The 27,880-nt window shown below is 43.6% G+C and overlaps 1 protein-coding gene across 3 annotated transcripts; it reads right to left on the bottom strand.

Annotated features, from left to right (window-relative positions):
• Positions 1 to 7,976: 7,976 nt before the first annotated feature.
• LOC114867207 (glutamine synthetase-like) lies at positions 7,977 to 27,849 on the bottom strand. Of its 3 annotated transcripts, none has more exons than XM_029169690.3 (8): positions 27,714 to 27,849; positions 26,076 to 26,140; positions 25,151 to 25,325; positions 24,727 to 24,888; positions 24,491 to 24,637; positions 22,983 to 23,110; positions 8,556 to 8,755; positions 7,977 to 8,406 (listed from the first exon to the last, which is right to left on the bottom strand). In XM_029169690.3, exons 3-8 carry the CDS (start codon positions 25,317 to 25,319, stop codon positions 8,097 to 8,099), a joined length of 1,116 nt encoding a protein of 371 aa, XP_029025523.1. In that variant the 5' UTR covers positions 25,320 to 25,325; positions 26,076 to 26,140; positions 27,714 to 27,849; the 3' UTR covers positions 7,977 to 8,096. The 3 variants fall into 3 exon arrangements, with proteins under 3 accessions (XP_029025523.1, XP_029025521.1, XP_029025525.1); XM_029169688.3 differs by having other exon boundaries at positions 26,090 to 26,140; positions 27,714 to 27,845; XM_029169692.3 differs by lacking the exon at positions 26,076 to 26,140.
• Between the last annotated feature and the right edge of the window lie 31 nt (positions 27,850 to 27,880).

A 27,880-nucleotide genomic window follows, 5' to 3' on the forward strand; every position in this document is an offset into this window, starting at 1 on the left:
CAAGCTCCTGCTCCGGTTGTACAGAGACCAAACAGCCCTTAGCAAAGAGCCCTGGACTCCATACTCCCGGAGCACCCCCCACAGGATGTCACGAGGGACGCGGTCGAATGCCTTTTCCAGATCCACAAAACACATGTAGACTGATTGGGCAAACTCCCACAAACCCTCAAGCACCCTGCTGAGGGTATAAAGCTGGTCCAGCGTTCCACGACCAGGCCGAAAACTACATTGTTCCTCCTGTATCCGAGGTTCGAGTATCGTCCGAATTCTCCTCTCCAGTACCCTGGCATTCATAATTGACAGACTTTCCCAGTCTATACACTATACATTTATGTTTATATATGCACAGCTATATCCATCTGATTAAGCTGGAAGACACAGAACAGGTGTACTCATGCAAACATATACATATATCATATACATACACGTACACATATGCATTGTTATACATATCTAATACTACTTAATAATAGCCATGACATACAACATCACAATTTCCATAATTTTTCCAGACTTTGGTGCATGAACAATGCCACTTGTGGAAGCCAGGGTGATGGGAGGAGCTCGGACACTACGCCCAGCCAACGAGCAGAGGAGAAAACTCTAGCAGCCAGGGAGCCCACACACCTTCAGTTTCAGGAGGGCCGGTGTTGCGACCCAAGCCGTCCAAACTGAACCCCCCAGGCAAAGCTGCAGCAGTCACTGAGACAGCACCCGAGGTCAGAGTGGCCCACCGTGAGACGCTGTCCGCCCCATAAGAACCAGAGGCAAACTCTCCCCCCAGTGGGAGGGTCTGCCTGAGAGAATGGAGCCCGAGGACCCACGGTCTGTAGGGAGAGACCACCCAGGCAGCGGGTCCACGTACCCCAGGCGGAAAACGGGACCCCCCACACTCCAACCGCACTACACGCATACACACTCACACAGACGCACACGCACACTCAAACATACATCAACACACACTACCACAAACTCTCTCACAACGAACTAGTCAATCATATTTGAACCCATGCACCTCATGGGCCCCAGTGAAAGAGCCCACCCTAGGTTGAATGTATGTGTATGTAGCTAGGGGGTCCAGCAGACAGAGCCATCAAAGTGAAGGCTCTTCACAATTAGTCTATTTTGCTTTTGTTTCCCATGAAAACTGAAGCTTCTGAAGCTTCAGTTTTCATGGGAAAAATGTTTTTTTTTTAAATGTTTTTTGTATTAAAAAAAATAAAAAGACCGTTGTTTGGAAACGTGCATTTCATGACAAACAATACTGGACAGCTAACACACTCACAGGACCCGTACCACCATGAACCTCTCTTCCAGTGCCCTACCCCACTAAGGTGTTGGTGTAGGTGACAGCCACAGGACAACATTCCTATGAATGATGAAGTTACTGTCATGGTTTTGCTCATTTACAGTATGTGCAGACATCTTGACTGACTTTTGGCGGTAATATTTGTATAGGCCACTGGGCCTCAACCAAAGGACTTTAAGTAATTACTCTGGGGATTGTAGAACACATAATTAAAATAACATTTGGTGCATCCACAGAGAGTCAGAAATTATTCTGTACTCTGATAAACATACATCTGGGCCACACTTCTTCTATTGACCCCTGTGGTCTGACCCGGTGACAGTTTACTGTACGTTTCAACCTGTTTACCCACCTGGACATCTGTGTCTTCTATCTTAATGGAATGGATACCATGATTATAAATGTATAGTATAACTAGAAAAAGTAATTTCTCGAGAAATTACGTGGGAGAGCTGATCTGCTGCCAAACGCTGATTAAGCTGCTTACGTCTAAAGGTTGACTGCGTCCAAAAGTTGACTACAGCAAAACGATGAAAACCATGAAGACGAGAAAATGTTGACAAAGATTAAAACGATGACAAAAGATGGCGATTAAAAAGATGATGATTAAAAAGATGACCAAGTTCATACTAAGGCAAGATTAAAAATATGGCAATGATTCTAAATTTGACCAAGGTAAAAAGATGTCAAAGATTTAAAAGTTGACCAGAGTGCATTGACAATGCGTTGCGTTGACAATCATAAATAAGCTGGCTAGCTTTTTGATTTGAAGAAAGTATTTGTGAATAATTACTTAACTGTGTAATAGCTTAATAACGAGTAAAAATTTACCAGTCAGAAACAAAAATCTTGCTATTTAATGTGATAAATTACATTGGTGCTTTTATTTTGAAAGGATTTAGAGGTCGTGTGTGAGTGATTACTAAACTATAAAATAGTCATTAGATAGTCATAATTTATCATTCAATAGCAAGAATAGTCCTATTAAAGCAAAAGCTTTAGATTAAGTCCTTTCAGAATAAAAGCACCCTAATAAGTCGGAATGGTTATTTACTGAACTCTAAAATAGTTTCATTAATGATTGGTAAGTATTCAGAACCACAAATTTCTAATCAATCTTGCCATTAAAGGTAATAAATTGTAATTGGTGCTTTTATTTTGAAAGTATTTAGAGGAAATGTGTGGGGGTAATAGCATAACTGTCAATTAGTCTTTAAATAATGAAATAGCGATGACATGTGCTGTCATCGCTCCACCGCTGGTTGTCTAGGTGGTGTCCTGCAAACGATGTGGGCTTTGTGGCTAATTGGAGCACTTTTTGGGGAAAACCTGGGCTGATTAGAAGAGACGGCGTCCATCCCACGTTGAACAGAGCCTCTCTGCTCTCTAGTAACATGGCCATGTTGCTTAGACTCCCCACTCCGTGACAACTCAGAGTGGAGCCCAGGACGCAGAGTCGCAGTCTTACACGCCTCTCTGCATGTTCTCTACAGCCGCCACCCACTCCTAGTCTTAGTTATCGCATAGAGACTGTGTCTGCTTCTTGACCACCTAAACTATACAAGTCACAAACAAATCAAAGAGGAGTGACTTACCAGAATTTAAAAAACATCAAAACAGTTCCTCTTACGGAACAAAGTAACAGTAAGCTAATAAAGTGTGGTTTATTAAATATCAGATCTCTCTCATCTAAATCATTTTTAATAAATGACTTGATAAGTGACCATCACATAGATCTGTTCTGTCTCACTGAAACCTGGCTGCAGCAGGATAAATATGTTACTTTAAATGAGTCGACTCCAATGAGTCACATCAACTATCATGTTCCAAGAAGTACAGGTAGAGGTGGAGGAGTAGCAGCCATTTATAAATAAATCATATTTATTAATTACTCCTAAACCTAAACGTAGTTATAACTCATTTGAGAGCCTCACTCTGAGCCTTTCTCACCCAGACTCTAAAACTCAGAAGCCACTTGTGTTTTGTATTGTTTACCGTCCTCCTGCTCCATATTCGGAGTTCTTAACTGAATTCTCTGAATTCTTATCTAACTTAGTTCTTAGCACAGATAAAGTCATTGTAGTGGGAGACTTTTACATTCATGTAGATGTTGAGAGCAACTGTCTCAGCACTGCTTTTAACTCCTTAATAGACACTATTGGTTTTACACAGCAGGTAAATGAACCCACTCATCGTTTTAACCACACCCTCGATCTTGTCCTGACATATGGGGTTGAAATTGATAATTAAATAGTTCTTCCCCAAAGCCCTCTGTTATCTGACCATTTCTTATTAACTTTTGAATGTAGCACAATTGACCCTACAATAGCTGGAAAGAAATGTTATTATAGCAGATGTTTATCTGACAACTCTGTTGCCAGATTCAAGCAGATGATTCCATCATCTTTTGCCTCAATGATCAACTCTTCCAAGTCGTCCACTTGTCTTTTAGATCCAATCCCAACCATATTACTGAAAGAAGTTCTACCTTTAATCAGCTCGTCCATATTAAATCAAATCAACCAATTTTTACCAACCAATCTAGGCTATGTACCACAGGCTTTTAACGTGGCTGTGGTCAAACCTCTATTGAAAAAAACAACCCTTGACCCTGGACAACTAGCCAACTATAGGCCCATTTCAAATTACCCTTTATTTCCAAGATTCTGGAAAAAATCGTGGCTAAACAATTATCTGACCACCTGATTGGGGATAACCTGTACGAAGATTTTCAGTCAGGATTTAGAAAACATCTTAGCACAGAAACAGCTGTGGTTAGAGTCACTAATGATCTTTTATTAGCTTCTATCCTTGTCCTGTTAGAATCGGGATTAATGGAACAGCATTGGGATGGTTTAAATCCTATTTGTTGAACAGATTCTAGTTTGTTCATGTTAATGATGAATTCTCCACATGCACAAGGATTAGCTATGGAGTACCACAGGGTTTTGTGCTGGGTCCAATTCTGTTTAAAATATACATGTCTCCTCTAGGTGAGATTATTAGAAAGCATTCTATTAATTTTCATTTTTACGCAGACGATACTCAGCTATATATGTCCTTGGAACCAAATGAAACACATCAACTAGTCAAAATTCAGGGTTGTTTAAAAGACATCAATTCCTGGATGTCCCAAAACTTCCTTCAACTAAACTCAGATAAAACCGAGATTCTTATTGTTTGGCCTAAAAATCTGAGAGAGACACTATTGAGTCAGATAGCCACCCTGGATGGCATAACATTAGCTTCAGATTCTACTGTGAGGAACCTTGGTGTCATCTTTGACCAGGATCTCTTTTACATCATACATTAAACAAATCTCCAGAACTGCCTACTTCCATCTTAGAAATATAGTTAAAATCAGAAGCATCCTCTCTCAGAGCGATGCAGAGAAACTGATTCATGCATTTGTTATCTCTAGGCTGGACTACTGTAACTCCTTACTCATAGGTTGTCCTGACAGCTCCTTAAAAAGTCTACAGCTTATTCAAAATGCTGCAGCCAGAGTTCTGACAGGACTTAGAAAGAGAGATCCATTTCCCCTACATTAGCTTCTATGCACTGGCTGCCTGTAAAATGTAGGATAGAATTTAAAGTTCTCCTACTCACCTACAAAGTACTCAATGATAAAGCTCCTTCTTATCTTAAAGACCTCATAGTTCCTTATGCTCCCAGCAGAACACTTCGTTCTCAGAGCGCTGGGCTACTTGTGGTTCCTAGAGTGTTTAAATGTAGAACGGGGGCAGAGCTTTTAACTACCAAGCTCCTCTCCTCTAGAACCAGCTCCCTCTTCAGGTTCAAGAAGCTGACACACTCTCCACCTTTAAGATTAGGCTTAAAACCTTCCTTTTTGATAAAGCTTATAGTTAGAGATGGTTCAGGTCAATGGCAATGATTGTTAGTCACAGGTACCATCTCTTAGTTAAGCTGCAACAGACATAGCCTGCTGGGGGACTTAATTTATACACTGAGCTCCTCTGTTTCCTTCTACCTCCTCTGTCCAATAACCTCCCCTCATTGTCCCATGTTTAACTAACCTTGTCTCTTTCTCTCCAGTAGTTGTGCTTCTCTCCCTCTCTCCCTCCCCCCCACTCTCTCTCTCCCTCTCTGTCCTCACCTACAGGTATCATAGGACTCAAAGTTTGGTGTCTGTGATGGGCAGCTGCGGATCCAACTATCCTGCCTGTATCCAGTCCCTGGTCCAACCATCCTGCCTGTGCTCTGTTGTTGCTTGTTGTTGTTGCTGTGCTTTTCTCTCTCTCTTTCCTCTCACCCCAACCGGTCGAGGCAGATGGCCGCCCACATCCAGTCTGGTTCTGCTGGAGGTTTCTTCCTCGTTAGAGAGGGAGTTTTTCCTCCATCCTGTATGTGGGATTTGTTGGGTTTAGTTGTGTGAGGTTTTAAACCTTACTTCATAAAGTGCCTTGAAATAACTTTGTTGTGATTTGGCGCTATATAAATAAAATTGAATTGAATTGAATATATATGTTATGAACCTAATATTGACATAAGAGGTAAAGATGATCTGCTGCACTTCAAGCCAAGCATCAGAATTGGAAAGAAAGGTGATTTAAATTACTTTGAACGTGATGGTTCATCAGCATGGTTGTTGGTGCCACACAGGCTGGTGTGAGTATTTCAGAAACTGCTGATCTACTGGGATTTTCATGCAGTCACAGTAATTTAAATAACCACTCGTTACAACCAAGGTATGCAGAAGAGCATCTCTGAACGCACAACATGTCTAACCTTGAGACAGATGGGCTACAGCAGCAGAAGACCACACCGGTTACCACTCCTGTCAGCTAAGAACAGGAAACTGGGGCTACAGTTTGCACAGGCTCACCGAGATTGAACAGTAAAAGATTGGAAAAACGTTGCCTGGTCTGATGAGTCTCGATTTCTGCTGCGACATTCTGATGGTAGGGTCAGACTTAGTAGGTAGGGTCACGTCAATAACATGAAAGCATGGATCATGGATCTGGAACAGTTAAGGCTTGTAGTGGTGGTGTAATGATGTTGGAGATACTTTCTTGACACACTTTCGGCCCTTGATTACCAATTGAGCATCGTGTCAACGCCACAACCTACCTGAGTATTGTTGCTGACCATGTCCACCCCTTTATAACCACAGTGTAACCATCTTCTTCTTCTGATGACTTCCAGCAGGATAATGCGCCATGCCATGAAGCGCGAATCATCTCAGACTGGTTTCTTTAACATGTATATGTGTGTTTGTGTGTGTGTGTGTCCTTGTGGTTACATCGGAGTTGGGCCCTTTGTCTGGGCCCCACAACTCTAAAGGCCTTTTTGAGGGTCAAGATGTGATTTTAGGGCTGAGGTTATAATTGAGGTTTGGTTCGGATTAGAGCAAAGGTTAGACGTCTGCCTTTATTCGTGATGGTTAGGGTTAGGGTAAGGGGCTAGGGAAGGCATTATGTCAATGGTGGGGCCCCACTTTTATAGCACATCAAGGCGCGCACACACACACACACACACACACACACACACACACACACACACACACACACACACACAGACACACACACACACACTTATATTGCACCCACCGCGTGTGGTGCGGTTGGAGTGTGGGGGGTCCGGTTTTCCACCCTGGGTACGATGATCGTCTGCCTGGGTGGTCTCTTTTCTGCTGACCCCCACCAATTGCTGGCCTTGTGCTGCAGGCCAGTGTGGTGCCAGGGGATGAGGTCGGGCCGATGGGGTAGGCCCCGCTCTGCTCGTGTGGGGGTGGTGGACTGGGGGCGGGTCCCACTCTGGGCGCGGGGGCATCTCCTGGCGGGCTCCCTACGGACCGTGGGTCCTCGGGTTCCACTCTTTCAGGCCGACCCTCCCACCGGGGGGAGTGTTTGCCCACTCTGACCTCGGTAGCTGTCTCTGTGGCTGCTGCAGCTCTGCCTGGGGGGCTCTGTGTGGGCGGCTTGGGTCGCAACACCTGCCCTCCTGGAACTGAAGGTGTGTGGGCTCCCTGGCTGCTAGGATTCTTTCCTCTGCTTGTTGGATGGGCGTAGTGGCCGAGCCCCTCACATCACCCTGGCTTCCACAAGTGGCATTGTTCATGCACCAACGTCTGCCTCACCCTTTGGGTGAATAATATCAAGCTACAGCCTTACTAACCTTGTAGTGGGACACTTTCCAAATCCAACTGTAAGTATTACTGATACTTATCACTACCAATATCAATAATGTGTATATATGGAAATTGTGGTGTTGTATGTCATGACTTTTATTAAGTAGTATGGGATATGTATAACAATGCACATATGTATGTATATGATATGCATATGTTTGTATGAGTATGTGCACACACCTTAACACTATTATCGGTATTAGTATTAAGCTCCAAGTTAAACCACAGTACAACAGGTACTTACTACTAAGGTACTTCTTACTACTAAGGTACTTCCATCTTCTTATTTATTTTGCTCCGATTGTTTACTTAACAGATCTGCTTGGTTTCAGCAGCTGGTTGCACCCCTTAGCCCCCACCCCCCCACACCCTCCCGCATACACACCCTAAAGCAGAAACTTAACCTGTCCACCAACACAGCAACATCACATATTTGGGATTAGCTAAATAAACCATCAAATAAACCATAAATCAAGAAGAGTATATATATTATATATATATACTCCTGTACTGTCCTGTACTGTACTACTATCCATCACAATATGGCATTCAGCGTAAGATATGCAGCTTGCTAAACTGCTGGACAGAACAAAAAAATAAATAAAAATATTGCAACCCATATTGTGTATGCTTCCACTAGATGTTGTCCTCTTCCTCCTCTGAGTGCAGCAGACAGGTGGTTGCAATGACCTTTGTCACAAGGTATGGGTCACAGTTTGCTGCAGGCCTGCGGTCTTCAAAGTAACCTTTCTTTTCATGGCCCACTTGGCGAGGGATGCGGATGCTAGCGCCTCGGTTGGCCACTCCTGAAGAGAAGTCATTGATGTTAGAGGTTTCATGGAGACCTGTGAGACGTCGCTTATTGTCTTCACCGGCATGTGGATCATAGTCAAGGATGTGTTCAGGATGTTTCTTGCTCAATTTCTCAATGGCCTGATCAATATATCTGTCAAGTGATAAAAAAATATATAAAGTGAGATTTAATCAGAGAAAGGTTACAGGTGAGATATTAACACGTGGCTATGCAGGTGCAGGAAATTTGCTGTTGTTCCATAAATTAATTGGTTATTGTCAAGTTTCAAACTGTTTACGCACTGGAGTCCCCCTGCTTCTCTCATCTTCTTGGTGCTGACATTTGTATGGCAACCAGCACCGTTCCAGTTTCCTTGCATTGGTTTGGGGTCCAATGATGCGACAACTCCAAAATCTTCACAGACTCTGTGCAATAGAAAGCGTGCCACCCACAGATGGTCACCCATTTCAATGCCTTCACAGGGACCTATCTGGAACTCCCACTGAAATCATAAAAAGATGTTATAAGGTTGTGTTAAGAAACACAACAACTTCTTTTCATAAAAAAGGGAGACAGGATTGAGTAATGTGAAGCCACATTGCCCTTCGTTGGTTCTCAAGTGGTGTTTTTCTGTCTGACTTATGAAAAGTTAAAATAAAGATGTTATATTCACCTGCTAATTCTGTACGCAATGCATATATACTTATGTTCTCAGGTAACATCCATAGACAGGTAATTGTGTTATGAGGTAACGCAACACTAAAATAATTTGATTATTAAAACCACAAAACCATTCTAGAGTCACTTCAATTGTGGCAGCATCGTCAGAACTACATCAGAGACTTTCAGTAGTCATATGCATTTGATTTTGTGTTTAACCATTCTTAAATCTTCATATTGATTTGAATGTCAGCATACTGTAACTATTATATATTTATTGTGTTATGGTGTGATGGAACTTTGAATGTGATAAAAAGAGAAAAGTATAGTTTAGTCCAAACTTAGGATCAGTTTAATAGGATAGTTTGATAAAGCAAGCAAGAGACAGAACTTCATCCCAAGTCAAGCCACAGGCTTCAAGCACCCTCCTCCTCTAAAATTCAGTGATGCCCACCAGACATATAGTGTATGGAAAACTTTGTCTTAGTCGAATTCCACCGTCTTCTTAACTACGTAACTTCCTCTTTCTTTTGTACTTACACTTATACTATACTTATAGTATTTGACGCAAGAAGAAGAAGGGTGTAGTATTATGAAGTAGAATCAGCAGAAGCAAAACAGTGAGGTTTGGGGTGGATGTCCCGGATGATGGCCTGTATAGGTCCGAACTGGTGGATCCACAGCATGTACACTGTGGTCACAAGCATTGCATCCATCCAAATTACATAGTTCATCAACGTCAAATTACAACATTTACACTTTACCAAATTAAAGACAATATAAATTAAATTTACAGTGGTGAGGTGGGGGATTAAACCTTAGACTTTCTCTTTTACAGACCAACACTCTACCAACTGAGCTAACAGGCCTTCTGTGCAATCTCAACCTTCCATTTATAACTGTCCATCATCCAGTCACATTCGGGTTTTGGTCAAGCAATTCTTACCTGTAACTGCCTGCTCTGGCTGATCCTTAACTCTCTGACTGTCCCTCTGTTTCATATATGCAATTACATTATTACTGATACTACTTTACTTGCTATACGACACACATGCCCAACAGTACTTTGAGTTTGAAGGGAACTTTTGAAGAATATTATGTTACTTACAAAACAAAAGCTCCACTGTGACCGAAGGAAGCGACTGACTGACCATGTTTGGGAGTGAGTGAGAAATACCGGCGTGTAGTATGTGTGTCACAGCCTGGACTCACTTCCTGTTTTATTTTCTTGTACTTCCGGTTTTCCCTTGTCACTTTTAGTTTAGCTTTACTTTGCAGTCACATGATCTCACCAGCTGTCTTCTATCAGTCATTACTCACATAGCATTTATGCACCATGTCTGCATTTACCCGTTGCCAGATTGTCTGCGTTCTCATAGCCAGCATTCCAGCGTTACCGAGTTTTGTTACCTCGTCTTGCCTCTTGTCCAGCCTCTGACAGTACCTAGCCGTGAGTTTGACCATTGCCTGTTTTTGACTTCGTCTTTGCCTGCACCTTGTCGGATCCTGTTTGCCCACACTGTGTATGACCTTTGCCTGCCTGACTTTGAACCATTAAACTACAGTTTTTACTCAAGCTCACGCTGTGCATTTGGTTCCTTCTCCCCAGAGTTTATGACAACGTGAAGTGATGCTGATTTGACCACTGAAAAGCGAACAGCAGCTTATTTGACCACGGTTGTCAATTACGTTGATTAGTTGCATAAATACATCTGTGAATCGCATCATTGCGTGGAGCAGCCAGTCACTGGTCACTCACTGACTCACTTTGCAGAATAACACAGAATAAATTGTTATGTGTTTATTTTATTTTCAATTCAGGTTAGCTTTTTTTGTGCATGCAGTCAAATTCCCGTGTCAGCACTGCTCAATTGCGCTGACTTGCAGCTTAGAGGGAACAGTGGTGCTGAGTAATGGTAATTTGGTGATTGCACAGAAACAGCTCTGGTTACAGTCACGGAGAACACTTCTCTTCTTCAACAGACACACTTCTCTTAGCTTCAGAAAATGGTCTAGTTTCTGTCTTTATCCTGTAAGATCTTAGTGCTGCATTGTTGAAAAGATTCCAATTTGTTTATGGTAATGACAAATCCTCCATATGCACAAGGATTAGCTTTGGTGTACCGCAGGGTTTTGTGCTTGGTCCAATACTGTTCAGTCTAAACATGTCTCCCCTACGTGATGTTATTAGGGAGCATTCTATAAGTCTTCATTGTTATGTAGATGATACTCAGCTATATCTGTCTTTGGAACCAAATGAAACAGATGAAGTAGTGAAAATTCAAAGTTGTTTTGAAAGACATCAAATCCTGGATGTCACAAAACCTCCTTCAACCAAATTCAGATAAAACCTTATTGTTGGGAATAAAATCACAGAGACACTACTGAATCAGATAGTTACTTTTGATGATATAACATTGGCTTAAGATTCTACTGTGAGAAACGTTGGTGTCGTCTTTGATCAGAGTCTCTCCTTCATGTCATACAAACTTCCAGGACTGCCTACTTAATCTTAGAAACATGAATAAAATTAGAAGCATCCTCTCTCAGAGCGATGCAGAGAAACTGATCCATGCATTTGTTACCTCTACAGTGGACTACTGTAACGCCTTACTCGGAATGTCCTAACAGCTCATTAAAAAGCCAACAACAAATTCAAAGTGCTGCAGCAGATTCTGATGGGACTTAGAAGGAAAGATCACATTTCTCCTACATTATTATTAAAGTACCTTCTACATGTTAATGTCAAGAACTCATCTCTTCCCTGTTTACACTCCAGTGGTGAAACAGCAGACACAGCAGGTGATGAGGAGGCAACAGAGGAACTATAGGACTGTTTTAATACCACAGACTGGGACAGTGTCACACACTGCATAACAGACTACATACATTTTTGCGTGGAAAACACCATGCCAAGGACAGTGAGGTGTTTTTCCAACAACAAGCCCTAGGCCTAGCCCCCTGAGCTGAAAGCGCTTTTACATGAGAAGAAGAGGGCTTTTTTGTGTCAGGGGACAAGGAGGAGCTGCGCAGAGTGCAGAGGGACTTACTGTAAAATAAAAAAAACAGGAGTTGCAAGGACAGCTACAGAAAGCTGCTAGGAACATCACCTGGAGTGCGACATGTGTGGAGAGGACATCTCTTGTCATGGTAAGGCTGAAAATGGACGGCCTGGCCAAGTGAGTTAAACCTGATCCTAAATATATTTGACTCTGCCCAGCCCCAGTCTCCATCCACATGGCCACTTCTTCACACCTCTCCAGTTCAGGCATCTTCTCCCAATTGCAGCTATTTACACCTCAGCACCGCACAGTCCACTCTGTCCTCCCTCCAACCACAACAAAGGGTTCACAACCCACAGCCCCAGACCAGCCATTGCCCACCCCCCCTGCCTCACTCTGAAACAGGTCAGGAGGAAGTTAAGGAGGAAAAAGGCCAGGAAAGCAACATGCCCTGATAGCATCAGCTCCAGGGCCCTTACAGAGTGTGCAGACCAGCTCAGTGAGGTGGTCCTCCCTATATTCAACCTGAGCATCAGCCTGGAGAGAGTACCAGTACTCTGGAGGACTACCTGTCTGGTTCCGGTTCCTAAAGTACCCCGTCCTAAAGAGCCGAACCACTTCAGACCCGTGGCCTTAACCTCCCACCTGATGAAGGCCATGGAGAGGATTCTCCTCAGTCACCTCCACACCCAAGTGAGCTCAGCACTGGACCCACTGCAGTTTGCATATCGTCCAGGCATCGAGGTGGATGACGCAGGTTATTCCTCCCCACAGCCATCAGACTATACAAGACAGCACTACAGTGACACACATTATGTACCCACACGGTGTATTTCATTTTTTGTTGTTGCTGTTGTTCTATCATTGTTTTCATAACCAGCGGTATTCGCTGGTATATTATCATTGTCGTTGTCTTATCTTATCTCAAAGCTCCTTCTAAAGACCTCATAGTTACTTATTCTCCCAGCAAAATGTTTAATTCTCCTGGAATTTCCTTCGTTAGAGTTTTTCCTCTCCACTGTTGCTGTCTAATTGTAATTAATTACAATTAAAGGCTTGCTGAATGTGGGATATGGAGTAAAACAGATTGGTTTACGCATCTGGTTACGCGCGCACAGATACGGTTACGCACGCACAAATCGGTTTACGCACGCAGACCGGTTTACGCATGCACAAATCAAATCTATGTGATTTAAAAGTGGTATGGGAACGAGTATAGATGTTCATTCGGGGAAGGAATCCGTGTGTCACGAATCCTAGGTCACAGTCTAGTGTCCTGTTTTACGTTGTTCTACTTCCTGTTTTAGTCCCTGCCTGTGTTGTTCTAGCTATATGTTCAGTCATGTAACCGGTTGAGCGGTTTTCACTTACTCATTTAGTCATGTGTGTAAATCTCAGTTAGTAGCTAGTAAGTCTATAGTTTATGGAACGCACTCTGCACTCCGCGCCTGCCAAGACACCATCTTCTCGCCTGTCTCCAGTTCCTGCCTCAATGCCAGCGCTACAGCGAATTCCAGCACATGCCCCAACTTCGATATCAGAGCCTATGCCAGTTTATCGCTCAATGCCAAAACCGCAGCTGTCTCCAGCCCATGTTTTTACTCCAGCTCCGGTTTCCAGTCCAACTCCAGTCCCAAGAGTGGCTACACCCTGCTGCTTAGCCTGTGCCTTAGTTCCTACTGAAGCAGTTCAAGCCACACATCCAGCCCAGTGCCTTCAGGCCTCCTCTGCTATGGGATCCAAGCCTTTGTCTGCAGCTACTGTCTCCTGTTGCAGTCACATCCAGCTCTTTATTGTGTATCTCCACTAGAATCCCAGCTCCATGTTCTGTCTCTGTTTCTGTCCCAGAGCCTGCTTCTAGCTATTGATGTGTCGTTCGTGAATGACTCGTTCAATATGAAAATGATATAACTCGGGAAGAACGAGTCCTCTCAGTGAATGACTCGCTCACTTTAATGCAGTACCTTTATTCGCCACATGGCAACAGCTGCTTAAGCTTAGTCAGCAGGACAGAAAACAGAAATTTACCACTGATTCAACTGAGCGTCTGTCCTCAGGGATTTCTTCTTTTGACACGTGACAGCTGTAGCTCAGCTAAAGGGCTGTGTGGACTGAGAAACAAGGAAATAAATGATGTCTTAAGTTCATTTGTCACCTGACACCCGACATACATTATTTATAATTAATTTATAATTAATTAGTGGTCTTTGATTGTGTATATAATGTAAAGTGTGTTTGTACATCTTTACTTTTGAACATTATATCAACCTGTTGATTTTGTTGTATACTCTGCAACATTATTATTATTATTGTTAATAATAATAATAATAATAATAATAATAATAATAATAATAATAATAATAATAATAATAATAATAATAATAATAATAATAATAATAATAATAATAATACATTTTGGGCACAATAAATGCACCAGGTAAACATTATACAGATGTTCTTATTGTTACTTTTTGCTTTAAAAGTCTTAAAATCAGTTTTACTTTCACGTTCGTTCATTCATTTGTCACGTGACAACCAAGCTGCTCAGGCTCTGTAGCAAGCAGCAAGCGCTCCAGTTTATTCGTGATTCATTCACACAGATCCTTACGGATCGTTCATTTGTTAATTTGTCATGTGACCGCTACCAAGTGACTGTCACGTTAATGTGGCGTGTATTTGCTAGGTTTGCTAGAATCGCACTTTCCATCTCTACTTCTAGTTCAGCCCCTGTCGATCCTATCCCTAGTTTTGCTGCTACTGCTGCTCAAAGACCGAAACCACCTTCTTTGCCTGCCAGTATTGCCCTAGCACTGTGGATAACTCAAGTCTTTGTTAGACATAGCTACCTCTTCTTTCAGTCCACAGGCCAGGAGTGACGCCTGTCTGGCAGTGAAGATCTGTCAGCGTACTTCAGGATTAAGTGAAACCCTGGGACTATGTGAACTGCTCCTGGGCTTCTCACCAGCTGCTCCTGCCAGTTTCCCTGGCTGCTCCAGTCCCAGCCTCCCTGACTGTTTCTGTCCCAGTTGCGCAGTCTGATTCAGCCATAGCTCCGCAGTCGCCTGCTGCAAAGGATGGACCACCAGCCCCTGCTTCCACTATATGGTCTGGCTCTGTTGCTCCTGTTGCGGGCCTCCAGGTGCCTCAAAGTGCCTTTGCCCCCCCCAGACAAACCTGGACCCCTAAATTTACCTGCAACATTGCGTTACAGTTACTCACTGTGCACTCTAGCATAATAGGTGCACCTTTGCACCTTTTAGTTGGTTGCCACCCGCCATTTAATAGACAAAACAAGAAGAAAAAGTCACTCACTGTGACACGAACTGACATGAGGCCATTAGGGTTCAGAAAGTGCTCCGTTGTTGGTTGTTCCAACCAGCATCGCAGCCTTTTCATTTTACCAGCGGAGCAAGAAAGGAGAACTTTATGTTATTTACTTGTAAATGGACCGGTGCCGGCGCCGCTGCCTAGATGCTTGTTTGTGTGTGGACACCATTTCACCTCCGACTGCTTAGAAAACGAGGGTATATTTATTACTGGGCTTGCGGTTGAAGAAGCGCTACTTTCCTACAAGATGTGATCCACTTGCTGCTTCCCCAAACGTAAGTACATGCTTGATACTTATTTGATGTATGTACTCCAGAAGTTTCTTTGTTTATAATCTTGATTCCCTCCTGTGTAAGGAATGCTAATGACTAGAAAAGTTGATGCTAACAGCTACAGCGACAAAGAGAGACAGTGTTACAAGGTGCTGCCACGCAATTTGGAGTCCAAGCCTCTCCAGCATTTGTCCGGTTCGAATTGTGTGATATATTGTACTGAGGTCATTCACTGAGCTCACATTTTAGCTGCTAGAGTCATGTTAGCCGTTAGCGCTATGGTAGCGCCAGCGTTAGCGGCTAGCGTAAGCAGCAAGTGTTAGCCTCCACATGACGTTCAGTACAACTTTGGCTTGGCTGCGATAGTAAGTTGTGAGAGTCAGCTGTGTTTCTAAATACTACCGAGCCTGTCGTGTGTATGTCATAGTCCAAGTAGACCTGTGAATTTGGGTTATGGCAAGTTCTATCTAAGTCTAACATGTATGTTGTTGCTGTCTTCTTGTATGTGTTGCTTATCTAGTAAGCTAAATGTAAATGTGTGTTGTTTCTTTATAAAGGCTGACGCATCCTAGCTACCAAAATGCGAGGAGTCTTGTTTCTCAAACTGACACGCCAGTGCAGGCTGTGGACACAGTAGAAGAGTTGTTGCTCACCTTAAAAGCAAAGGTATGTACATTTAACGGAAGTATAATCATTTGTTGGCCAATAGTCAGTTATATTTGACAGAGATTTTGGATTTCAAATTTCAGTAGTTGTAGTATTCATAATCTGCTCTATATTATTGTCTATATACAGTATTTACTCTGTATGCAGTTGATCAACTTATTTTGATATTTTAATCCGTTGACGGGTAATTTGTAATTCTCGTGTTATGGTGCAGAGCATGTGGAAAAGCTGATGGAGACCATCTTTAATAAAGTCCTGCTGGACCCAGGTCGTTATATGAAGGACCCTATTAACATCCCTGTCCCACCCTCCGCCCTCTGAGTAGAATTTGAGCAACCTGACAGAAAGAAGGTCATTAATGTCATGCCAAGATTTAACAAACCAGCACTATAAACGCTAAGTTGAAAACGTGTTTGCTCCAAACCCCATTAAAACTGATCTAACTACCCCTATATTGTTTAAAATTTTGAAGGTTGTGAAATACATAGGAAATACTGGACATTTCTTGAATCTACTATTCTATTTTCTATACCTTCTAGAGTGGTGTCAAGGAAAACAGCTGCATCCTCTATCTGTACAGTAGCTGCACTGCTTCTGATGTCTTCCAAAACGTGATGAAGACAAAAAAGATCCTTGCATCTCCCCAGCCAACTGCCCCTGACTGTGCCTGTTCAAGAAACTATGCTTTCAACATAACTATGAATCCTACCCATTAATTTGTGGTTTGCACATTGAACTAAGAAGGTAACTTATCCAGCATTATAATGCTGGTGCATTGGTTGACAATAAAGTTGGCTTTGACTATTGCTGTTTCACTTAACTATTTTTAATGAGGGAAAACAGACAAATGCTTTATAATATTTCAACTTTTATTGAGGTATTGCCACGAAAACAATTTTAATTAATTAATTAATTAATTAATAATTTAGGTATTTCACAGGTGGTCTAAGTCTAACATAGGTGCCTTGTTCCTCAGGAAACACCGCCCTGATCCAGACCAGGGAAGACGGAATGACAACTTGGACTCTTCGCCCTAGAACTGTCAGGTTTTCGTTCTCAGTTTTATTTTGAAAGGACTTTTCTGTTTTACCTTGTCAGGTTTTGGTTCCAGTTTCCGGTTTTATTTTGTAAGCACTTCCGTTTCTGGTCACACCACATCAGTTCCCGCTTTACTTCCGGTCCTCATTACACACACCTTTTTTAAATCAGTAATCAACCTCTTGTATTTAAACACCACCTGTTTCCTTAGTTCTCCGCCAGATCGTTGTATGCCAGTCATCACTTTCCAGCGTTTTACCATCTTGCCTACTTTTCTCGTGATCCTGTTTTGTGTTCCTGACCTCCGATTCCTGTCTGCTCCTGAACGGTACTGTTGCCTGTAAAGAACTTGTAATATTGACCTGATCGTCTGACCTTGAGATAGCCTGCTCCCTTTGTACTGAAACCTGAGATTCATTGTGTATGACCTGGACCGTCTGTTATAAAGAAAACTGCATTAAACCCTTGAACTGTACCACCTGTCTGACGTCTCGGTGCTGTGCATGTGGGTCCAATCTCTGCCGTTCCTGACAGAACGATCTGGCCAGACTTGGACCCAGCCAGTGCCCAGCCTTCGCCCAGGTCAGTTACAGCTGTTTTTTTCCTTTATTTTTTTCTCCCTGTTCGGCTCCATGTATGAATTGCTCACCGGAGTAATGGATTTTGTTTGCCCGAGTTTACCAGAGGATATCCGCAGAGATCTCCAGAGCCTAGCCAGGAAATATGCAGAAGCACCCAGTCTCAAGGTCCGGCTCTCCGTAGTGAAGTTGGCCATCGAAATACTGGAGGACGAGTTCTGGTGGTGTGAGTACCCCGGAGTGCAGGCGTTCTTTGATGGACTCCAGCTAATGCGGAGGGACTTGACACGCACTCTGCGCGCATCGTCTGGTCGCGTCTCCGTTGCCGCTCCGGTCGCCGCTCCTGTCGCCGCTCCTGTGGTTCACGTTCCTGTTCCTGTCGCCGCTCCGGCGGTTCGCGTTCCTGTTGCTGCTCCGGCGGTTCACATCTCTGTTCCTGTCGCCGCTCCGGCAGTTCACGTTCCTGTTCCTGTCGCCGCTTCGGCAGTTCGCGTTCCTGTCACTGCTCCAGCGGTTCACGTCTCTGTTCCTGTCGCCGCTCCGGCGGTTCACGTTCCTGTTCCTGCCGCCGCTCCGGCGGTTCGCGTTCCTGTTCCTGTCGCCGCTCCGGCGGTTCACGTTCCTGTCGCTGCTCCGGCGGTTCCCATTCCTGTTCCTGTTCCTGTCATCGCTCCGGCGGTTCACGTTCCTGTTCCTGTCGCTGCTCCGGCTGTTCACGTCTCCACTCCTGTCGCCGCTCCAGCAGATCGTGTTCCTGTTCCTGTCACCGCTCCGGCGGTTCACGTCTCCGTTCTTGCCGCTGCTCCGACAGCTCCAGCCCAAGCTCCAGACGCCGCATTCTCGGTTCACCACGCGGACCCAGTTACAGAGCCGCTCCCAGCGCCTCAAACGACGGACAGTCACAGGACGACGTCGGCGAGGGCGCGGTTCCAGAACCCCGGGTCCCGAGACCTCGGTCGTGGTGACCAAGCAGCTCTCTTCCCCGGCAGAGGATTCTTTTGGTTCCCCTACTGACTGTGTCATGTCGATAGCAGGCATCCCAGACAGCGTCGCCCAGCGGTTCCACCTCCACTGCTCTCCCCCGGTTGCGTTCCTCTTCGCCCACCTGATGGACACTGCTGATTCGGCAGCAGACCAAGGCACAAGGGAACAACTGTTCGAGGAGGCAGCTGCTCTCATCCTGAGGGAACCTGCCCTGCGTGAGGCACTGCAACTCCCAGGCCTGCAGCCAGCAGCCACACCAGGTCCTACGTCTCAGTCAGGTCAGTCCTGTCACGCTCAGAGCCCATTTCAGTCCTGTCACGCTCAGAGCCCGGTTTAGTCTTGTCACGCTCAGGTTCCAGTTCAGCCTTGTCACGCTCAGGTTCCAGTTCAGCCTTGTCACGCTCAGGTTCCAGTCCAGCCTTGTCACGCTCAGGTTCCAGTCCAGCCTTGTCACACTCAGGTTCCAGTCCAGCCTTGTCACACTCAGGTTCCAGTCCAGCCTTGTCACGCTCAGGTTCCAGCCCAGCCGAGTCACACTCAGGTTCCAGCCCAGCCGAGTCAGGTTCCAGCCCAGTCGAGTCACGCTCAGGCTCCGGCCTTGTCCCACACCACCCGTCAGACAAGACCTGGTCAGGCCCGACGTCTACTCCGTCGAGTTCGGCAGCTGCAAGCAGCAATGCCGGCTCCGGAGAGGACGCCGCCCTAACCCGTCGGCTCCAGTGAGGAGTCCGTGAGCAGCGCTGCCGGCTCCGGTAAGGACGCCGTTCCAGTCCCCTTCGACCCTGTAGAGGTCGTTCCAGTCCCCGTCGACCCTGTAGAGGTCGTTCCAGTCCCCGTCAGCCCTGTAGAGGTCGTTCCAGTCCCCGTTGGCCCTGTAGAGGTCGTTCCAGTTCCCGTCGGCCCGGTAGTGGTCGTTCCAGTTCCCGTCGGCCCGGTAGAGGTCGTTCCAGTTCCTGTCAGCTCCTGTGAGGACGCCGTTCTAGTTCCTGTTCCCGTCGGCTCCTGTGAGGACGCCATTCTATTTCCTGTTCCTGTCAGCTCCTGTGAGGACGCCGTTCTAGTTCCTGTTCCTGTCGGCCCCTGTGAGGACGCCGTTCTAGTTCCTGTCGGCCCTGGAGGGAGGACCTCCAGGAGGAGGTCGCGCCTGCCGCAGTTCCTGCTGCGGTTCTCCACGACCTCCAGAAGGAGGTCGCGCCTGCCGCAGTTCCTGCTGCGGTTCTCCACGACCTCCAGGAGGAGGCCACGCCTGCATCGGTTCCTGGTGGTCCAGCGCCTGCATCGGTTCCTGATGGTTCGGCGCCTGCCGCGCCTGCATCGGTTCCTGGTGGCTCGGCGTCGACCACGCCTGCATCGGTTCCTGGTGGTCCGGCGCCTGCATTGGTTCCTGGTGGCTCGGCGTTGACCACGCCTGCATCGGTTCCTGGTGGCTCAGCGTCGGCCACGCCTGCATTGGCTCTGGTTCTCGGCGCCGACCACGTCTCCACCTCTGTCTTCGTCTCTGGTCCCGACTCTGGTTCCACGTCTGTCTTCGTCTCTGGTCCCAACTCTGGCTCCACGTCTGTCTTCGTCTCTGGTTCCGACTCGGGCTCCACGTCTGTCTTCGTCCCTGGTTCCGGCCACGTCTCCACGTCTGTCCTCGTCTCTGGTCCCGGCTTTGTCTCTGGTTCCGGCCACGTCTCCACGTCTGTCCTCGTCTCTGGTTCCGGCTTCGTCTCTGGTCCCGGCTCTGGCTCCACATCTGACTTTGTCGCTGGTTCCACTTCGGTTCTCGCCTCGACTGCCGGACTGGTGGCCGTTTGGGTGGCGCTGCCTCCTGCGGTGCCGTCCGCCTCGGCTCTGTCGTCGTCATGGCCGCTCGCCTGGGGAAAATCCCCTCCTGCCACGACGATGGCGCAGCCTCTGCCGTCATCGTCCGCCGTGAGCCTGGGATCCCCAGAGCATCTCTGTCGGGAGGGGGCTGGACTCGGCTCTGCCCTCCCGGACCCCGCCAGCCGTCATGGCGGACTCCCCTGCTACCACCCTCCAGAAGAGGGGTTTTTTGTGTCCCAGGGAGTCTTTGGGGACGAACCCTGTTGGACTCTCCGTTTCTGTTTTCGTGGACTCATGATGGACTTTGTCTCTGTTTCAACCCTCCTCCTGATTGGGGGGGAATACTTAGATGCAGTACATGTACATACTATTAGAAGTATCACTCCTCCGGTGCCGACATAAATGCAAAAATGAAGGTCTGAAGGTTTTTGTTCTCAGTTTTATTTTGAAAGGACTTTTCTGAGAACTCAAGAACTCCCCAGCACCAGCTAACAAGACTGCAACAACTTGCATGCACTTGTCATGCACACAGACATAGTACAGTCAAATTTATGAACAAAAAACTAAATTTCTATTAGTTATATATTAGCACTTGATATATCAGTAATCAGTAAGCAATTAAAAATATATTAGGTCAATAATTATTTAGAATCAAAACTATGTTTGTAAACCAGAGTTCACAGGTACGTTATGATTAATCTGTAAATAGTAAAATGTTCTAAAATTGTTTATGAATTTCTGAGACACTGATTTATTCCATGCATGTGTAATTGTCTGATATACTGTATATTAAATGTGTTCTGTGATTAATACACATTCAATCATACTGGCTCCAGTCCTGGATCATCAACCATACATGACAGTGGATTTGGCAACTGGTTCAGGCGTCTTAAGGTAAGATTTATCAAAATTTTAATTTTAAATACCATGTCACATTAATAAAAGTATTAAACACATGCAATATCTTGACGGCAACAGTTGCTGTCACACCATGCCTCTGTAGGCATTCACCGTTCCTACATTGGCACTTAATTACAGAAAAATACGGCAAAATATAAGCTGCAGCTGAAGACCCCATTACAGAAAAATTATTTTGACACAGCAGGAGCACGAGAAAGAAAAAAACATGTACAAATGAGTTTATATTAGTTTATTGAGCTATGCTTCCAAACAAGCTAGTCGTGTTATGAATATTCTGTTAATTAATTCAGGCTGCTTATTGGCAACCATTAGTATTAGCGTTAGCAGCTAATCAAGTAATAAATCAATAAATTAAATTAAATGTGAAATTGCCAGTTAGACGTACCTTGCGCCAGTCGAAGTGTAACAACTTCAACAGCCTCCCATTCGACTTCAGAGTCAGATTTTGGATCAAACATATGGTTGAACTCCACTACGAGGATGAGGTAACCAGTTCCGCTGTTATGGTGTATTCAGTGACCGTTACTTTTGATCCCTGCGGCGGATCACGGCTATGCGTTTCCTCAAAGGGGTGTGGCGATTAACTTCACTTGCTACACACCCCTAAAACAGAGCGTTGTGGACGAGAGCTTAAAACACACATTTTCAGACGGGTCGTGTGGGCGATCTACAGAGCTTTTTGGCATGAAAAGCTACAGACACCATACTGAGACATCAAGGTCAAATTCTTTAGCATTGTGTAGCATGACAAAAGCGTATGCATGGACCTTAATTCTGCCCAAGGAGCTGCTGATCATCTTCTGCACGGCCATCATCCAATCTGTCCTCTGCACATCTATCAGTGTGTGGTTTGGTTCAACCACTAAACAGGACAAACACAGACTGCAGCGGGTGGTCTGGCCAGCAGAGAAAATAATTGAGACTGAGCTTCCATCCATTGAGCATCTGTACTGGGCCAGACTCAAAAAACGGGCAGCAAACATCACTGCTGACCCCACACATCCCACACACAAACTGTTTAAAGTCTTCCCCTCTGGCAGGTATCACAGAGCTATAGCCACCAGAACCAACCACACACAGAGCTAGCTTCTTCCCCCAGGCTGTGTCCAAGCTGAACTCCATCACATGGAGAAAGGACTCAGTAAAAATATGTGTGCTGCAATTTTAATTTATTTTATTCTATTCTTTATTTACTTTATGCAAATAATGTATGCATATAACTGTGAATTGATATGTAAATAATTACTGTTCGGTATGAGGGTATGAAAAGACTAAGTCAGACCGGATGCAAGTCCATGTTTGTCTTGTGCAAACCTGGCAAATAAAACGATTCTGATTCTGATTCTAATTTAACTAGATATGTTATAGCTTGGTTTAGCTCAATTACCCGTTGCCCCAACCTTGAGGAATATTAATGTTTTGGCAATAATATTAAATTATTAATTTAAATCCGCTACACTGCTGACAGGTACCTGAGAGGGCATAACTTCAGCATTGGAGCCACAGATTTTAATCCCTGCATAGAGACAGGCCTTGTAGTGACATTCCACAATGTCCCTTCCAAAAGCATTGTCTGCCCCCACTCCACAGTAGTATTGTCCTAAAAAAAGAGAAGGATTATTAGAACAAAATAATTGACATGTGGTGTTTGTGAGTACCTGATAATAGTTTGAGTTATTACAAGGTACATCTTCCTTGAGTTGCCAGTTCAACCAGCTTGAAACCTTTAGACTAGATACAGAATTAAATAATTGAGTTGCCAGGATAGAAATCAACAAGTAATTGTCTATAATTTTAAATTTACAATTATTTTTTATTACTAAACATTGTGTAGGTGTGGTGTCTTACATTAACATCCCCAAATTTGAGCTTAACTGACATTGCTTTTATTCAGTAAAAATTGTCCACTTCAAAAACTTCATGGGAAAGAAAAAGCTTATACCGTAATTTCCAGACCTCAGCTGCTACTCTTTTCCAGCGCTTTGAACCCTGCATCTTATACTGCCGAACATTGCCAAGATGTTTGCACCGTGCAGATCCGACTTAAAGCTGTTTAGACTTGCGTGTGCTATGCGCCCTTAGTCACGGTTATGCGGTGTTACGTTACAGCTCTTTTGTTTAGAGAACACCAGCATGTGACTTTCTGACCGTGTTGAATGGACAGAGACCACGGGGCGGATTTTTTTTCTGCTTTAAATAAATGGCTAAGAGATCATAAAGACGCTTCACTTATTCTTACACGCCAACCACACAGGAGTTGCTGCTCTCCACAAAAGCCAAAACAAACGCCACCTTAAAGAAGTCGAGACGAAAACGCCTGTCAATCAGGGAGGGAGGCCTCTGCTTCTAGGAAAAAGTCAAGGATACAGCGAAAGAATGACAGATAAACTGTGTGACAATTGTGTGGATGTCTAATTCTGACACTAAAGAAAACGACTTTAGTGGTTTTAATGCAGAAGGCAGCGGTAGATAGTGGTCAATTAACTTTGTGGTATACAAAATTATTATTATTTTACAGGTGCGGTAAAATAAACAGACTTTGCAGTATTTACGTAATTAAAAGTTACAAAAACATCATCTTTGCCTATGATAAATAGCTCATGTTACAACGTGGACATGTGGCTTAAAAGCAGGTGTGTCTATGTATGAAGAAAAAACTTTTAATTAAAATATAGTGGGTGGCTTAAACTCGGGTGCGCTCTATAGTGCGGGAATTATGGTACTCTGCTGTAATGAATGTTAGTCACGAATTACCATTTCTTCCACTTCAACACTTAGTAAACCAAAGATTACAGTACAGTTAAAAGCGGCTGATACTATAAGTGATTTTTTTTCTTCATAAACGAGTACTTTCTTATTTTAATTAATTTTCAATTTAAATTAAATTTTATAATTATAGTTTTACTTTTCAAAATAATTATACCTTATTAGTAAATATAAGGTACCAGTGCAATAAACAGAAAAGAAAATCTATGATCACCTTGTGGTTCTGGGTATCCATTTGAGGGCCAACTGAAAGGATGTCCATCTGTTCCAAACAGCGTGTACTCTTGCTCCATGCCAAACCATATGCTGTGCTCTTTAACCTGCTCCATGACTTGTTTACAGCCAGCACGCAAGTTAGTTTCTGCAGGGGATATATGGGAAATCAATACCACTTGTTAGTCTTCAGAGGACCAAAACAGTTAAAGGGGTGAAGATGGGAATGTTTAGTACCTGCAGGCAAGTGGTTGTACTTGAGGACCTCACAGAGAACTAGTTTGTTCGGGTCAAGAGTGAATGGATCTCTGAACATGCAGACTGGGATGAGGTACATGTCACTATTGGAGCCCTCAGCCTGGTATGTGCTTGAGCCATCAAAGTTCCATTCAGGTATATCTGAAAAAAATATTTTACACAAAGCATAATTATTAAAACCTTTATTCCGGACACTCCCTGCACTGTGAAACCTGTTTAGCTCACCACTGCAGTCATTGTGTCACTAGAGGTGGCATTATGATACTCTCACACATGTACTGTGTACAATATAGGTTAACAGTACAATCATTATTTTTATATGGAGCCTTTAAGTTAGAAAACAGGCCTATAGTAAAATGCTAAACTTAAATATGTTTAGAACAAAAAACTGGTGGCTATTTGCCTTTTAAACCGCTTGGTTCGCTGTCCAGGGTCCGAGTCTTGCTACGAAGCCCCTCGCCTTTGCCATCAATCCAGATGTAGGTGACTTGGCACTTCCCTCTCTGGGACAGGCTCATGTAATGCTGACGCACAGCCTTCTTGAGGTGGGCGCTAACTGAGATTGATGCCATGCCCAGCTTTGAACAAAGAGGCAAGAAACAAAACAGAAGTGACCCTACATAGTATTTAGATTTACATACTGTACTGTATTATGATGCATATTGTTTTTTTCTTTTTGTTCAAAAGAATTTAAACAGAAAATTTATTACAAACCCTAAGAACACAAACAAAACAACAATGCTCATTCTACACCAGTCACACAAATAACCATACAATCATTTCAAAATGTATTGATCATACTGCTGTCTCATATTGGCAAATCCTATGCAATTCAATAATCTTTTCATTATATCACAATATTGTATATATTATTGTATTATTGTATATACTACAGCCACACTGGAATGCTTTCAGGACCTTTTATATTAAGTGACCCACTCACAAAATTTTTGAATTGAACCCCAAAGAACACTTGGAAATGTAAACATGATTCATTGGTGTACACAATTTTACACAGTACTCAGTTGAACTCTAACGAGCCCTTATCTATCGAAAAAATCAGTTACTGTAGGTTTTTAACACATTTGAAAGAAAATTCTAAACCACATAAAAAACATAATACTTGAAACCTGAAATTGTACAATTTGAATCATCTGTTTGAAACCCTTGTTGTCCAGTGTGTCACATTAATGATTACATTTGTCCAAACTAATATTTAAACATGTAAGCAATACAAAATTACAATTTTATATAGCTCAAAATATGAGGTTTTGTAGTTAATGATGAACAAAATTGAGTTTTGTTTAATAAGCAATTTAAAAACACACCTGTGTGGACTTACTGTAATTCCAGTGACTTCCAGGTGACAGTTCAGTGTGTGGTGTGCCTAAACCTGTTTAAGGTATTTAACAAGAACACAAATGTTACGCTGATGAGACAAGCTTACGTGTCATCTTTTCATTACAGCGTACTGTGCAGTGGGTGTAGGTTTATGCACTTCTTTTAGATATGTTTAACTTACAAACAGTACCATCCTCCAGGTCTCTGACTAGATGTGGAATCTAACTAAGTGAGCGTTTTAAAGGGTTCCCAACTTCAGAGAGCGAACAGTTCAGCCATAGTGATAGTGTTAAGGATAATGTCAATTTATATTTATAAATATAAAGAGTTAGAATGCTCCAAAACCTGGGTACAGTCCAGCAATTCTATGTTGGGCAATTATGCAAAGTTGGAGTTCAAATTATAATAATAATAATAATAACTGACATTTACCTGTTACTATCATAGTGATAGTAACAGGTAAATGTCATAGGACCTAAACAGGTTTGTGGTGTTATTTTCTAAGTTGCGGTACTGGACAGGCTGGATGTACAGACAATACCCTCAGTTTTCTTTCTTAAGAATGTGTGTAATTACTGACGGTTAATAGTAACGCCTAAAATTCCTTCACTATCTTCCTTTTATTGTCTTAACAAACAGCAAAGTTTGTTGTAAAAGTGTTATGAATAATGACAAAATATATATTCAAAAATATATGGCGTTCTATAGAGTTCAGTCCAGAAATTCTAAGTATGGGAAATCATGAAAATTTGGAATTCAGTATAATTATAATAATATCAGCTCAACTGTTACAATTTAAGGGGAACATGTTGGATAAAATGTTTTTTTTTTGTATTAAGACTTAGGTTAGCATTAAGTTTAACTTACTGCTGAGCCGATAGTGGCTCAAAAAGTATAGCTGTTGCCCACTAAATATGGGATCAGTGGATCATGCTCTGAAGTGTCCTTGGGTAAGACACAGAACCCAAAGGTGCCTTCTGTGCCAGCCCAAGTCTGCCACTGAGGTGTGAATGTGTGCATTTACTTGTATGCAAATGGCTGAATGAGATGCAGTGTACTATGTAGGATAGAAAAGTACAAGACCATGTCCTGGACCTTTTAATTTTGATGGTTCTTAATTGGTTCTGGCAATACAATACATTTATTGTTCAAGCTAGTTCGAAAATACTTTCACTTTCCTTTCAAGTTTTGTTTTTCAATAGTGTGGTGTTACTATCTGAGTTGCCGTACTAGACAGGCTGGCTGTACAGTAATTTCTCTCAGAATGTGTGTAATTACTGACGGTTAAAAGTAATGCCCTTTGTTTCACAGCCTTGTCAAAAGTTAAGACACCCCATTCCGTTGAACCAGAAGCAGAGCTGCATGCAGTAATTCTGAAGTTTGCCACCAGCCTATACTGCAAGTGTACATGCTTACCTTTTAATATCAAATTTTCCGCATTCATTCATCAAACATAAACAACAGCAAGTGGACAGTGGAATCAGACATTTATCTAATGAAGATTACAAAACAGACATTTTGTAAACTTCTCAGCACTTTGACCATTTGCATCTTTTCTCATGCCAGAATCATAATCTTTCTAGTATGTTGAATATTTCTAATATGTAATAAAAAAGTTAAATTACCAAATGTGCAATTCCAGTAACTGCAAAGTATACGTCCACTCTTCCTCAGGTCCCTCCCTCCTCTGTCAGTCCTGACTGACTGGCTCCTTGCCTTCCGGGCTCCCTGACACTCCCAGGCGCTTAAGGAAGAATGCGGCTGATTGACATACAGTAAAGAAACTGTTTTA

The sequence above is a fragment of the Betta splendens genome, chromosome 12, assembly GCF_900634795.4.
Source record: "Betta splendens chromosome 12, fBetSpl5.4, whole genome shotgun sequence".
Lineage (NCBI taxonomy): Eukaryota > Metazoa > Chordata > Actinopteri > Anabantiformes > Osphronemidae > Betta > Betta splendens.

Excerpts from the sequence above, each read along its gene's own strand:
- LOC114867207 (XM_029169692.3), bottom strand. The coding sequence starts at position 25,319 with ATGGCATCAATCTCAGTTAGCGCCCACCTCAAGAAGGCTGTGCGTCAG. Across the intron at positions 24,889-25,150 it reads CGAACCAAGCGGTTTAAAAG|ATATACCTGAATGGAACTTT; the intron begins GCAAATAGCCAC and ends TATTTTTTTCAG. Across the intron at positions 23,111-24,490 it reads TGGATACCCAGAACCACAAG|GACAATACTACTGTGGAGTG; the intron begins GTGATCATAGAT and ends CTCTTTTTTTAG.